Genomic DNA, 14,137 nt, shown 5'->3' with positions numbered 1-14,137 from the left:
CAATTTTTCCCCATTTTTAACCCTAAAAATCCCAATTTTTGTCCCATTTTTAACCCTAAAAATCCCAATTTTTCCCCATTTTTAACCCTAAAAATCCCAATTTTTTCCCCATTTTTAACCCTAAAAATCCCAATTTTTCCCCATTTTAACCCTAAAAATCCCAATTTTTTTCCCATTTTTAACCCTAAAAATCCCAATTTTTCCCCATTTTAACCCTAAAAATCCCAATTTTTGTCCCCATTTTAACCCTAAAAATCCCAATTTTTCCCCATTTTTAACCCTAAAAATCCCAATTTTTCCCCTTTTTAACCCTAAAAATCCCAATTTTTGTCCCCATTTTAACCCTAAAAATCCCAATTTTTCCCCATTTTTAACCCTAAAAATCCCAATTTTTCCCCATTTTAACCCTAAAAATCCCAATTTTTCCCCCATTTTTAACCCTAAAAATCCCAATTTTCCCCCCCCATTTTAACCCTAAAAATCCCAATTTTTTCCCCATTTTAACCCTAAAAATCCCAATTTTTCCCCCATTTTTAACCCTAAAAATCCCAATTTTTGTCCCATTTTTAACCCTAAAAATCCCAATTTTTCCCCCAATTTTAACCCTAAAAATCCCATTTTAACCCTAAAAATCCCATTTTTTCCCCCATTTTAACCCTAAAAATCCCCAATTTTTGTCCCCATTTTAACCCTAAAAATCCCAATTTTCCCCCATTTTAACCCTAAAAATCCCAATTTTTTCCCCATTTTTAACCCTAAAAATCCCAATTTTTTCCCCATTTTAACCCTAAAATCCCACCATTTTTTCCCATTTTTAACCCTAAAAATCCAATTTTCCCCATTTTAACCCTAATGCACATCTCCACGCAGCGCCACTCGCGCGGCACCAAGCTCCGCAGGCTCATCCTCTCCGACGAGCTGAAGCCGGCGGGCAGGAGGAGGGAGCTGGGCGCCGCCCTGCCCGGGCCCGACACGGGGCTGTCCCCCTCCAAACGGACTCACCAGAGGTCCAAGTCGGACGCCACGGTGTCCATCAGCCTCAGCAGCAACCTGAAGCGCACGGCCAGCAACCCCAAGGTGGAGAGCGAGGAGGAGGTGAGGCCTGGGGTGTCCTGAGGGAATGCTGTGGGGTTGGGATGGAGCTCGATTGACTGCAAGGATTGAACTCGTGGGGAAAATCCCGTGGTCCTGCCTTGGGATTCATCCCAGAGCTCCTTTGGGGTTGGGATGGAGCTGCAAGGCCCAGCCAGCAGCCCCAAGGTGGAGAACAAGGAATAGAAGGTAAAGTCTGGGATATTCCTGAGGGAATTCTGTGGGAAAGGCTGTTGTGGGGTTGGGATGGAGCTGCAAGGCTCAGTCAGCAGCCCCAAGGGGGACAGCGAGGAGGAGGCGAGGCCTGGGGCGTTCCTGAGGGAATTCTGTGGGGCTGAGCTCCAAGGATTGGTGTGCTGGGGAAATCCCGTGGTCCTGCATTGAGGTTTGTCACAGATGCAGGGTTGGGGTTGTGCTCCGAGGCCCAGCCAGCAGCCCCAAGGTGGGGAGCGAGGAATAGAAGGTAAAGTCTGGGATATTCCTGAGGGAATTCTGTGGGGCTGAGCTCCAAGGATTGGTGTGCTGGGGAAATCCCGTGGCGGTTCCTCGGGATTCGTCCCAGAGCTCCTCTGGGGCTGGGCTGTGCTCCAGGGCTGATCCCAGGATGAGCTGGGAGTTCCAGGCGGGAAGGGAGCCCCGAGCTGGTGCCGGAAGCAGATTTTGGGAGCGGCGCTTCCCAAATGTGGGAAAAAGGAATCCTCCAGAGGGGGGAATGCACCCCGGGAAGCTGGCTGGGAATTCCCAGGAATTCCTGGGAGGTGGATCGGAAATCCGAGGTTTGGTTCCGCTGGGAGTCCTTGGAAGGAGCCAAGGATTGTTCCACGCCCTGGGAATTGGGATAAGGGTGGAAGGAAGGATTGGGAAGGAATTTTCCAGGCCGGATTCGGGATCAAAACGCCCCGGAAAAATCCGGGGCCGTTCCCGCCGGGATGAATTTTTAATATGGAAAAGGAGGAGGCGGAAACCGGAGCCTTTCCATAAATTATGGATGAGGAAACTCCTGGAAACGACCCTGAAAAAGCTGGGAAAGCACAAAACCAGGGAGGCTCCAGCCCTGGATCCCGACTGCCCCTCAAAAATCCCGGGGTCCTTGGAAGCGCTGGGTGCTTCTCCCTCTGGAATCCAGGAATTCCTTGGAAAAAACAGGGAAATTATCCCAAAATTCGTCAGGGAAAGGAAAATCGATGGAAAATCATCCCAAATTTTCCCTCCCCTGGTGAACTTTGGGGTCATTTCCCATCAGTTTCCCCCCCAGGTGGGATCCAGACCTGGTTGTCCCTTTTTTTGGGGGGAATTTTTGGGAATTTTAGCCCCAAAATTCCTGGGTTTTAGGGGATGAAGCTCCATGAGATCCTTGTTAGGAATAAAATCATGAATTGAGGGACTCCAAGCGCTGGAATTTCAGGATATTTGGGATGGGAATTGCTTGGGATGGAGCTTGGAGGGAAATGTGGGAATGGCAGGAAAACTTGGGATAAATCAGGAATTTCTCCGTGGTAAAAAGGGCCTCAAAACCCGGGATTTTGGGAACTTTCGGGATCGTTTCCATGGGATTCGTTTGGTGTGCTGAAATTTGGGATAAACTGCAGTCCAGGGAAGGAAAAAACCGTGGATTTGGTGGTGGAAAAGGTCAGAAATCCGAGGAATTCGGAGCTGGATCCGTCCTGGTCCTTCTGGGCTGGGGTGAGGAATCCCGGAGAGGAGGAAATCCGGGAAAATCCCGGGAATTCAGCGTTCGGATCTGCTCCGCTTTGATCCCATCCCCCTGGAGATCCGTAGAATTTTCCTTCCCGGAATTTTCCTGGCAATTCCAAGAGGATGGGACCAAAACAAACTTGGGAGTTGCTGGAAGTGCACCTGGAGCTAAACTTTGCTTTTTCTCCCCCCTTTTCCCTGCTCCTTCCCCTCTTCCCTGTGGAAAACATTCCCCAAAAAAACTGCCCCGCGTCCCCCCGTTCCTGCTTTTCCCAGGAATTCTCCTCGAGTACGGAAAGCCTGGATAAATCCCTGGCTCCCGTAAGTTCCGATCCCGTTTTCCGGAGGCTCCCTCTTCCCGCCACAGCATTTCCTCAATTCCGCCCCTCTGGAATTCCCCAGCATTCCCCAGATATTCCCAAAAAAAACCTCCAAAAAAAAAATCCCGGCGGCGTTTCCTCGGAATGGGAATTCCAGGAAAACCCCTTCCAGTTGGATAAGATCCAGGAAAATCCCGTTTTTCCACCGAAAGCCATCCGGGAATGAGGGAATTCCCGCTTTTCCTGCTTTTCAGTTGCAGGTGGAAGAGGAAATGCTGTTTTTGTTTTCCCTTGGAATTTGGCTCCCAAAATTCTCGGCCGGATTGAATTGATTTGCTTTTTTTCCATGTTTTTTTCCCCCGCCAATCATTCCTTGATTCCATTCTCTCAATTCCTTCTTTTTTTCCATGAAAATTCCAATCGAATCCTGGCGTTTTTCCCTGATTTTTCTCTGCAGAATGAACCCTTTTCCCGTTTTTTCCATTGTTTTTTTGGAATCTTTCCCTCTTTTCCCACCAGGATTCCCGGTGGGAATGTGTAGTCCATGATTTCCTCCAGCATGGGGAGTTTGGGAAGAATTCCATGATTTTTTTGGGGGAGGCTTTTCTGGGAATTCCTGGATTCCAGCCCAGCTCTGATGCTGCTGGGAATTCCCAGGGATCATTCCCACGCCTGGATTTGGGAATTCTGTCGGGATTTGATCCCAAATTTCGGGCTCGTCCTAAATCCCGCTGGTTTTAGGGATAACAGGACGCTTGGGGTGAGCTCCAAGCCCCAAATTCCCGCCCAAAATTCCGGGAATTCCTTGGTTTCCGCCCATTCTTGCTCCTCCCAGCCCAGCCAACGGCTCCTCTCCGGGGTTTTTTTTGGGAATCAGCGGAAAACAGGGATAATTCCTCCTTCCCCATGGAATGTTCTGCTGGAGTGGGAGATCTTGGTGTGGGAAGGATCCTTGGGAATGCTGGGATGAGGAGGAAAATTCCCTCTGGAATTTCCCTCTGGAATGGGAGGAAGAGGCGAATTCCCCTCTGGAATGGGATGAAGAAGAGGAAGATTCCCTCTGGAATTTCCCTCTGGAATGGGATGAGGAAAATTCCACTGGAATGGGATGGGACGGAGAGAAAAATTCCCCTTTGGAATGGGATGAAATTTCCCTGCGGAACGGGATGAAGAGGAATTTTCCCTCGGGAATGTGATGGAATTTCCCAGCCCCCGTGGCTGGAAGATCCAAGATCTCCAGCGTTCCCACCGGAGCCAGAATTCCGGAGGCTCCGAACGGATCCTGGCACCTCCGGAATGTTCCTGAGGCCGGGAGAAGATCCTTGGGAAGCGTTTTGGGATCCCTGGAAAATGCGGGGCTGATGCAGAGGGATCCCTGGGCTGATCCCAGATTCCCGAACTCCTTGGGAAATTCCTCTGGGAGAAGATTTCCCGGAATTCCGAGGGGACAGCGCCCGTGGAGAACCTGGGTGGGAGGAGCAGGAATGTCCGAGCCGCCGGAATTCCGCGGGAAAAGCGGGGAGCGCCCATGGGATGGGCTGTCCCGGGATTGCGGGGTGGGATCCAGTCCGCGCAGAGCTGGAGGGATTTTGGGATCCGGCCGGGATCGGGAGCCTCTGGAATGTTCCTGCCGTGCCTGGAGCCAGGTGGGGGCAGGGCAGCCGAGCGCTATCCCGGAATTCCTGAGAGAATTTTTGGACTACAAGCCCAGCGGGTTCCCAGCCGGGAATGCCCTCCCCATCCTCCTCTCCCTGATTTTCCTGATCCTTCCCTCCTGCTCTGCGATATTCCCGATCTTCCCGGTTTTCCGTTGCTCCCCTGTTCCCGACCGTGGCTTTCTGCATGCGCCGTTTCCAGCATGATCGGAGCGCTTGGGGGTCCCGAAAATCAGCCGCGGGTTATTCCCGAGTTTGGGAATGTGGAGCGGGAACTTGGGATCGGCGCGGGGAGGGGAGGGGCTGCTGCATCCCGAGGGAAATCCCAAATCCCCGTGGGATCGTTGGATTGGGACAGGCGGGGGGAGGATCCTCCCAAATCCCGGGAATCCGGGTGGTTCCAGATCCCGGGAATCCGGGTGATCCCAGATCCCGGGAATCCAGCGGGACTGGGAGATCCCGCTGGGAACGTTGGCTCTGGAATTCCAGGGGGAAGGAAAAGGCCCCGGGATCCTGCTCTGCTGGGGGATGGGTGGGACTCCCAGATTTCCAGGGAAGAGAAGGGAAGGGTGGGAAGAGGGAAAAGTGGGAAGAGGGAAGAGCAGGAATTTGGTCCCAGTGGAACACCACCAGCATCACCTCCATTTTCCTCCTTTTTTCCCCAAGTTTTTATTTTTATCCAGATTCTTTTCCAGCCAGCCTGGCTGGTTCCGGAGCGGGAAAGGGGAAGGGAAAGGGCAGGGAAGAGGGAAAAGCAGGAAAAGGGAAAAGCGGGAAAACTGGAAAACCACTGCAAGCCATCACCTCCATTTTCCTGCTGTTTTCCCAACTTTTTATTTTTCGTCCCAAGCCTTTCTCAGCTAGTCTGGGATGAGAAGAGCAGGGGAAAGCGAGGGGTGGGAACATCCCATGGGGTGGGATGGGATGGGATGGGATGGGATGGGATGGGATGGGATGGGACGGGACGGGATGGGATGGGATGGGATGGGATGGGATGGGACGGGATGGGACGGGACGGGATGGGATGGGATGGGATGGGATGGGACGGGATGGGACGGGATGGGATGAAGGTGTTTCCCTGTGGAGAAGGTGACACCACCTCCCTTTTCCCCTTTTCCCCGTTCTCCCCCGTTCTCCCGACGCCGCAGCCGGCCCGGCTGGCTCCGGAGCGGGAGTTCATCAAGTCCCTGATGGCCATCGGGAAGCGCCTGGCCACGCTGCCCACCAAGGAGCAGAAGACGCAGCGCCTGATCTCGGAGCTGTCGCTGCTCAACCACAAACTGCCCGAGCGCGCCTGGCTGCCCACGGCCGCCTTCGAGCACCACGTGGTGCGCGTGCCCCACTCGCAGGCCGTGGTGCTCAACTCCAAGGACAAGGTCTGGGTGGGAAAACTGGGGGTTTGGGGTGGGAAAACTGGGGGTTTGGGGTGGGAAAACTGGGGGTTTGGGGTGGGAAAACTGGGGGTTTGGGGTGGGAAAATTGGGGGTTTGGGGTGGGAAAACTGGGGGTTTGGGGTGGGAAAACTGGGGGTTTGGGGTGGGAAAACTGGGGGTTTGGGGTGGGAAAATTGGGGGGTTTGGGGTGGGAAAACTGGGGGTTTGGGGTGGGAAAACTGGGGATGGAAAAGGGGATTTGAGATGGGAGAATTTGAGATGGGAAAAGGAATTTGGGATGGGAAAGAGCATTTGGGATGGGAATTGGGGTTTGGGATGGGAATTGGGGTTTGGGATGGGAGTTGGGATTTGGGATGGGAGTTGGGGTTTGGGATGGGAATTGGGGTTTGGGATGGGAGTTGGGGTTTGGGATGGGATGGGATGGGATTGGGATTTGGGATGGGAGTTGGGGTTTGGGATGGGAATTGGGGTTTGGGATGGGAGTTGGGATTTGGGATGGGAGTTGGGGTTTGGGATGGGAGTTGGGGTTTGGGATGGGAGTTGGGGTTTGGGATGGCCTGGGAATGGTGGGAGGGTCCTGCAGGTGTCACTTGCAGTGCTGGGAGTGCTGGCACAGCTGGAATTGGGCCCAAAGCCCCGAGAAGCTCCAGCTTCCCTCTGGGATCTGCGCCCTGCGCCTCCCGTCCCACCAAGCCCGGGGTTCCCCCCGAACAGCCCCGGGCTGCCCCTGATCCCCCGTTCCCGCCGCCCCAGGCTCCCTATCTGATCTACGTGGAGGTCCTGGAGTGTGACAATTTCGACACGGCCAGCGTCCCCGCGCGCATCCCCGAGAACCGGATCCGCAGCACGCGCTCGGCCGAGAACCTTCCGGAATGCGGGATGGGCCCCGAGCACAGGGCCGGCAGCTTCAGCACCGTGCCCAACTACGACAACGACGACGAGGCCTGGTCCGTGGACGACATCGGCGAGCTCCAGGTGGAGGTGGGAGCGCCGGGAACGGGGTTTTCCGGAACGTTCTGGTCACCAGGGTGGTGGGAATGCTGGGAATGGGGTTTTCCAGAAGGTTCTGGTCACTGTGATGGCGCCAGGGTGGTGGGAATGCTGGGAATGGGGTTTTCCAGAAGGTTCTGGTCACTGTGATGGCACCAGGGTGGTGGGAATGCTGGGAATGGGGTTTTCCAGAAGGTTCTGGTCACTGTGATGGCGCCAGGGTGGTGGGAATGCTGGGAATGGGGTTTTCCAGAAGGTTCTGGTCACTGTGATGGCACCAGGGTGGTGGGAATGCTGGGAATGGGGTTTTCCAGAAGGTTCTGGTCACTGTGATGGCACCAGGGTGGTGGGAATGCTGGGAATGGGGTTTTCCAGAAGGTTCTGGTCACTGTGATGGCACCAGGGTGGTGGGAATGCTGGGAATGGGGTTTTCCAGAAGGTTCTGGTCACTGTGATGGCACCAGGGTGGTGGGAATGCTGGGAATGGGATTTTCCAGAAGGTTCTGGGTGTCCCCAAGGTGTCCTTGGGGGTTCCGTGCGGGATTGTCATTCTCGCCCCCCCCAAAAACTGAGATTTCATGGGTTTTTATGGGGTTTCATGGGTTTTAATGAGGTTTTACGAGATATTGTGGGATTTCGTGGCATTTTAGTTGGATTTGATAAGATTTTAATGGTGTTTCGTGGCATTTTATGGGATTCTTTGGGTTTTTATGGCATTTATGGGATTCTATTGGATTTCAGGGGATTTTATGGGGTTTTAATGGGATTTGATGGGATTTCATGGAATTTTGTGGGGTTTCAATGGGATTTGATGGGATTTGATGGAATTTTGTGGGTTTTCCCGGGATTCCCGCAGCTCCCAGAGATGCACACCAACAGCTGTGACAACATCTCCCAGTTTTCCGTGGATTCCATCACCAGCCAGGAGAGCCGGGAGCCCGTCTTCATCGCCGCTGGGGACATCCGGTGAGCTCCGGGAAAACCGGGAATTCTCCCTCAAAAAATCCCGGAATTCTGACAATGCCCAGAGCAGAAATCCGGGAATTTTCCCTCAAAAAAACACGGAATTCTGACAATGCCCAGAGCAGAAATCCGGGAATTTTCCCTCATAAAAAACGGAATTCTGACAATGCCCAGAGCAGAAATCCGGGAATTTTCCCTCAAAAAACACGGAATTCTGACAATGCCCAGAGCAGAAATCCGGGAATTTTCCTCATAAAAACCACGAATTCTGACAATGCCCAGAGCAGAAATCCGGAATTTTCCCTGATAAAAAATCCCAGAATTCTGACAATGCCCAACAGAAATCCGGATTTTCCCCAAAACACGAATTCTGACAATGCCCAGAGCAGAAATCCGGGAATTTTCCCTGATAAAAATCCCAGAATTCCGGCATTCCCCAAAACAAATGGATTTTCCCCTGATACAAACTCTGGCATTCCCCAGAGCAAATATCCAGGCATTTTTCCTCGTAAAAACCCTGGAGTTCTGATATTCCCCAAAGCAAAAATGCAGGCGTTTTCCCTGATAAAACCCTGGCTTTCTGGCGTTGCCCAGAGCCAAAATCCAGGAATTTTCCCTGATCCAAACCGCGGAATTCCAACATTCCCTGGAGCCAAAATGCAGGAATTTTCCCTGATCCAAACCCCGGAATTCCAACATTCCCTGGAGCCAAAATGCAGGAATTTTCCCTGATCCAAACCCCGGAATTCCAACATTCCCTGGAGCCAAAATCCAGGAATTTTCCCTGATCCAAACCCCGGAATTCCAACATTCCCTGGAGCCAAAATGCCGGAATTTTCCCTGATCCAAACCCCGGAATTCCAACATTCCCTGGAGCCAAAATGCAGGAATTTTCCCTGATCCAAACCCCGAATTCCAACATTCCCTGGAGCCAAAATGCAGGAATTTTCCCTGATCCAAACCCCGAATTCCGGCATTCCCTGGAGCCAAAATCCGGGAATTTTCCCTGATCCAAACCCCGGAATTCCAACATTCCCTGGAGCCAAAATGCAGGAATTTTCCCTGATCCAAACCCCGGAATTCCAACATTCCCTGGAGCCAAAATGCAGGAATTTTCCCTGATCCAAACCCCGGAATTCCAACATTCCCTGGAGCCAAAACCCAGGAATTTTCCCTGATCCAAACCCCGGCATTCCGGCATTCCCTGGAGCCAAAATCCAGGAATTTTCCCTGATCCAAACCCCGGCATTCCGACATTCCCTGGAGCCAAAATGCAGGAATTTTCCCTGATCCAAACCCCGGCATTCCGGCATTCCCTGGAGCCAAAATGCAGGAATTTTCCCTGATCCAAACCCCGGAATTCCGGCATTCCCTGGAGCCAAAATGCGGGAATTTTCCCTGATCCAAACCCCGAATTCCGGCATTCCCTGGAGCCAAAACGCAGGAATTTTCCCTGATCCAAACCCCGAATTCCAACATTCCCTGAGGCAAAATGCAGGAATTTTCCCTGATCCAAACCCGCGCTCCGGCATCCCGGAGCGATGGGGTTTTTCCCTGAAACCAGAATTTTGGCCAAAAGCGGGAATTTCCTGACCCAAACCCGGCATTTCCGACCCAACGCCCTGAGCCAAAACGCAGGAATTCCGTGCGCCAACCGGAGCCTTCGCAGGAGAAAAGTCAGGTGGGGATCCCGGATCCGGGGTCCGGGAAAACCCCCGACCCAAACCGGGTTTCCCCGATCGGGATCTGCTCCATTCCCTGGATCTGCCCCGATCCCGGGATCTGCCCCGATTCTGGGATCTGCCCCGATCCTGGGATCTGCCCCGATCCCGGGATCTGCTCCATTCCCAGGATCTGCTTCATTCCCGGGGTCTGCCCCGATTCCCAGGATCTGCCCCAATTCTGGGATCTGCCCATGGATCTGCCCCGATCCTGGGATCTGCCCCGATCCTGGGATCTGCCCCCATACCCAGATCTGCCCCAATTCTGGGATCTGCCCCAATCCCGGGATCTGCCCTGATTCCCAGATCTGCCCCCTGGATTCCCAACTGCCCCCCCGATTCCGGATCTGCCCCAATTCCCAGGATCTGCCCCAATTCTGGGATCTGCCCATCCCGGGATCTGCCCCAATTCTGGGATCTGCCCCAATCCCGGGGTCTGCCCCGATTCCCAGATCTGCCCCAATATCCTGGGATCTGCCCCAATCCCGGGATCTGCCCCAATTCTGGGATCTGCCCCAATTCCCAGGATCTGCCCCAATCCTGGGATCTGCCCCGATCCTGGCATCTGCCCCAACCTGGGATCTGCCCCTCGCTCCGGGATCTGCCCGATCCCGGGATCTGCCCCCTTCCGGGATCTGCCCCATTCCCAGGATCTGCCCCAATTCCCGGATCTGCCCCGATTCCCAGGATCTGCCCCAATTCCCAGATCTGCCCCGATTCCCAGGATCTGCCCCAATCTGGGATCTGCCCCGATTCCCGGGATCTGCCCCGATTCCCGGATCTGCCCCGATTCCCAGATCTGCCCCAATATCCCGGGATCTGCCCCAATCCCGGATCTGCCCCAATTTCCCGGATCTGCCCCAATTCCCTGGGATCTGCCCCAATTCCAGGATCTGCCCCATTCCCAGGATCTGCCCCGATTCCCAGATCTGCCCCAATTCCCGGGATCTGCCCCAATTCCCAGGATCTGCCCCAATTTCCGGGATCTGCCCCAATTCCCTGGATCTGCCCCAGTTTCCCGGGATCTGCCCCGATCCCGGGATCTGCCCCCATTCCAGGATCTGCCCCCATTCCCAGATCTGCCCATCCCAGGATCTGCCCCCGATTCCTGGGATCTGCCCAGATCTGCCCCGATTCGGATCTGCCCCAATTCCCAGGATCTGCCCCGATTCTGGGATCTGCCCTAATTGGCATCTGCCCCCATTCCCAGGATCTGCCCCAATCCGGGATCTGCCCTAATCGATCTCCCATCTGATCTGCATCATCTTCCGGATCTGCCCCAATTCTGGATCTGCCCCAATTCCCAGGATCTGCCCCAATTCCGGATCTGCCCCCATTCCCAGATCTGCCCCAATTCGGATCTGCCCCAATTCCCGGGATCTGCCCCGATTCTGGGATCTGCCCCAATTCCCGGGATCTGCCCCAATCCCGGGATCTGCCCCAATCCTGGGATCTGCCCCGATTCTGGGATCTGCCCCAATTCCGGGATCTGCCCCGATTCCCTGGATCTGCCCCCATTCCCAGGATCTGCCCCATTCCGGGATCTGCCCCAATTCCCAGGATCTGCCCCGATTCCGGGATCTGCCCCAATCCCGGGATCTGCCCCATTCCCAGGATCTGCCCCCCTGGGATTCCCAGGATCTGCCCCAATCCTGGGATCTGCCCCATCCCAGGATCTGCCCCAATTCTGGGATCTGCCCCAAGTCCCAGGATCTGCCCCAATTCCCGGGATCTGCCCCAATCCGGGATCTGCCCCGATTCTGGGATCTGCCCCAATCCGGATCTGCCCCAATTCTGGGATCTGCCCCAATTCCCAGGATCTGCCCCAATCCTGGGATCTGCCCCAATTCCCGGGAGTCTGGGGCGTCTCTGAGCTCCCGTTGGGTTGCGATTGATCCTGGGGTGTGAACCCCATGGAATTCTCTGGAATTCCTCCTGGGAGGAGCCCCTGGGATTGGGGCGGTGTCGTCCGTGCCCTGATGGGATTTTGTGGGATTTTAATGGGATTTGATGGGATTTTAATGGGATTTCATGGAATTTTATGATTTTAATGGGATTTGATAGTTTTAATGGGATTTTGATGGGATTTTAATGGGATTTCATGGAATTTTATGAGATTTTAATGGGATTTGATGGGATTTTAATGGGATTTGATAGTTTTAATGTGATTTTGATGGGATTTTAGTGGGATTTCATGGAATTTTATTATTTTAATGGCATTTTATGTGGTTTTAATGGGATTTGATACTTTTGATGGGATTTTAGTGGGATTTCATGGAATTTTATGATTTTAATGGGATTTGATGGGATTTTAATGGGATTTGATAGTTTTAATGGGATTTTGATGTTTATGTTATGTTTATGTTTAATGGATTTGATACTTTTGATGGGATTTGATAGTTTTGATGGGATTTTAGTGGGATTTCATGGGATTTTATGATTTTAATGGGATTTGATAGTTTTGATGTGATTTTGATGGGGTTTTAATGGAATTTCATGGAATTTTATGATTTTAATGGGATTTGATGGGATTTTAATGGGATTTGATAGTTTTAATGGGATTTTGATGGGATTTTAGTGGGATTTCATGGAATTTTATGAGATTTTAATGGGATTTGATGGGATTTTAATGGGATTTTGATGGGATTTTAATGGAATTTCATGGACTTTTATGAGATTTTAATGGGATTTTAATGGGATTTTAATGGGATTTTAATGGGATTTGATGGGATTTTAATGTGATTTTGACGGGGTTTTAATGGGATTTCATGGAATTTTATGAGATTTTAATGGGATTTTGATGGGATTTTAGTGGGATTTCATGGAATTTTATTATTTTAATGGCATTTTATGTGGTTTTAATGGGATTTGATACTTTTGATGGGATTTTAATGGGATTTCATGGAATTTTATGAGATTTTAATGGGATTTGATGGGATTTTAATGGGATTTGATAGTTTTAATGTGATTTTGATGGGGTTTTAGTGGGATTTCATGGAATTTTATGATTTTAATGGGATTTGATGGGATTTTAATGTGATTTTGATGGGGTTTTAGTGGGATTTCATGGAATTTTATGATTTTAATGGGATTTGATAGTTTTGATGTGATTTTGACGGGGTTTTAATGGGATTTTAATGTTTTTGATTTTAATGGGATTTATGGGTTTTAATGGGATTTTGATGGGATTTTAGTGGGATTTCATGGACTTTTATGATTTTAATGGATTTTATGTGATTTTAATGGGATTTGATATTTTGATGGGATTTTATGGGATTTCATGGAATTTTATGGATTTTTAATGGGATTTGATGGGATTTTAATGGGATTTGATAGTTTTAATGTGATTTTTGGGGTTTTAGTGGGATTTCATGGATTTTATGTTTTAATGGATTGATAGTTTTATGTTGTGGGATTTTAGGTGTTATTTTTTTTTAATGGATTTATGTTTAATGATATGGATTTCATGTATTTAAGTTATGGTAATTTTTTGAGATGTAGTTTAATGGGATTTTTGATGGGGTTTTAATGGGATTTCATGATTTTATGATTTTAATGGGATTTGATGGGATTTTAATGGGATTTGATAGTTTTGATGTGATTTTGATGGGATTTTAATGGGATTTCATGGAATTTTATGAGATTTTAATGGGATTTGATGGGATTTTAATGGGATTTGATGGGATTTTAATGGGATTTTAATGGAATTTCATGGACTTTTATGAGATTTTAATGGGATTTTAATGGGATTTGATGGGATTTTAATGTGATTTTGACGGGGTTTTAATGGGATTTCATGGAATTTTATGAGATTTTAATGGGATTTGATGGGATTTTAATGGGATTTGATACTTTTGATGTGATTTTGATGGGATTTTAATGGGATTTGATGGAATTTTATGATTTTAATGGGATTTGATAGTTTTAATGTGATTTTGATGGGGTTTTAGTGGGATTTCATGGAATTTTATGATTTTAATGGGATTTGATGGGATTTTAATGGGATTTGATAGTTTTGATGGGATTTTAATGGAATTTCATGGAATTTTATGAGATTTTAATGGGATTTGATGGGATTTTAATGGGATTTGATGGGATTTTAATGGGATTTTGATGGGGTTTTAATGGGATTTCATGGAATTTTACGAGATTTTAATAGGATTTGATGGGATTTTAATGGGATTTGATAGTTTTGATGTGATTTTGATGGGATTTCATGGAATTTTATGATTTTAATGGGATTTGATGGGATTTTAATGGGATTTGATAGTTTTAATGGGATTTTTGATGGGATTTTAGTGGGATTT

The 14,137-nt window shown here is 50.1% G+C and overlaps 1 protein-coding gene across 1 annotated transcript in view; it reads left to right on the top strand.

Annotated features, from left to right (window-relative positions):
* The first annotated feature begins 852 nt into the window (after positions 1–852).
* PI4KB (phosphatidylinositol 4-kinase beta) overlaps positions 853–14,137 on the top strand; it is a 21,089-nt gene continuing 7,804 nt past the window's right edge. Inside the window, exons 1-5 of the mRNA XM_030965097.1 lie at positions 853–1,095; positions 5,911–6,138; positions 6,910–7,137; positions 8,003–8,112; positions 9,674–9,785. Of these exons, the coding sequence (XP_030820957.1) occupies positions 853–1,095; positions 5,911–6,138; positions 6,910–7,137; positions 8,003–8,112; positions 9,674–9,785 (921 nt within the window). The remainder of the gene's footprint in view (positions 1,096–5,910; positions 6,139–6,909; positions 7,138–8,002; positions 8,113–9,673; positions 9,786–14,137) is intronic.

Source organism: Camarhynchus parvulus, chromosome 25 (genome assembly GCF_901933205.1).
Source record: "Camarhynchus parvulus chromosome 25, STF_HiC, whole genome shotgun sequence".
NCBI lineage: Eukaryota > Metazoa > Chordata > Aves > Passeriformes > Thraupidae > Camarhynchus > Camarhynchus parvulus.
Note: the sequence above shows the minus strand (reverse complement) of the source record. Positions and strands in the feature narration are given on the sequence as shown.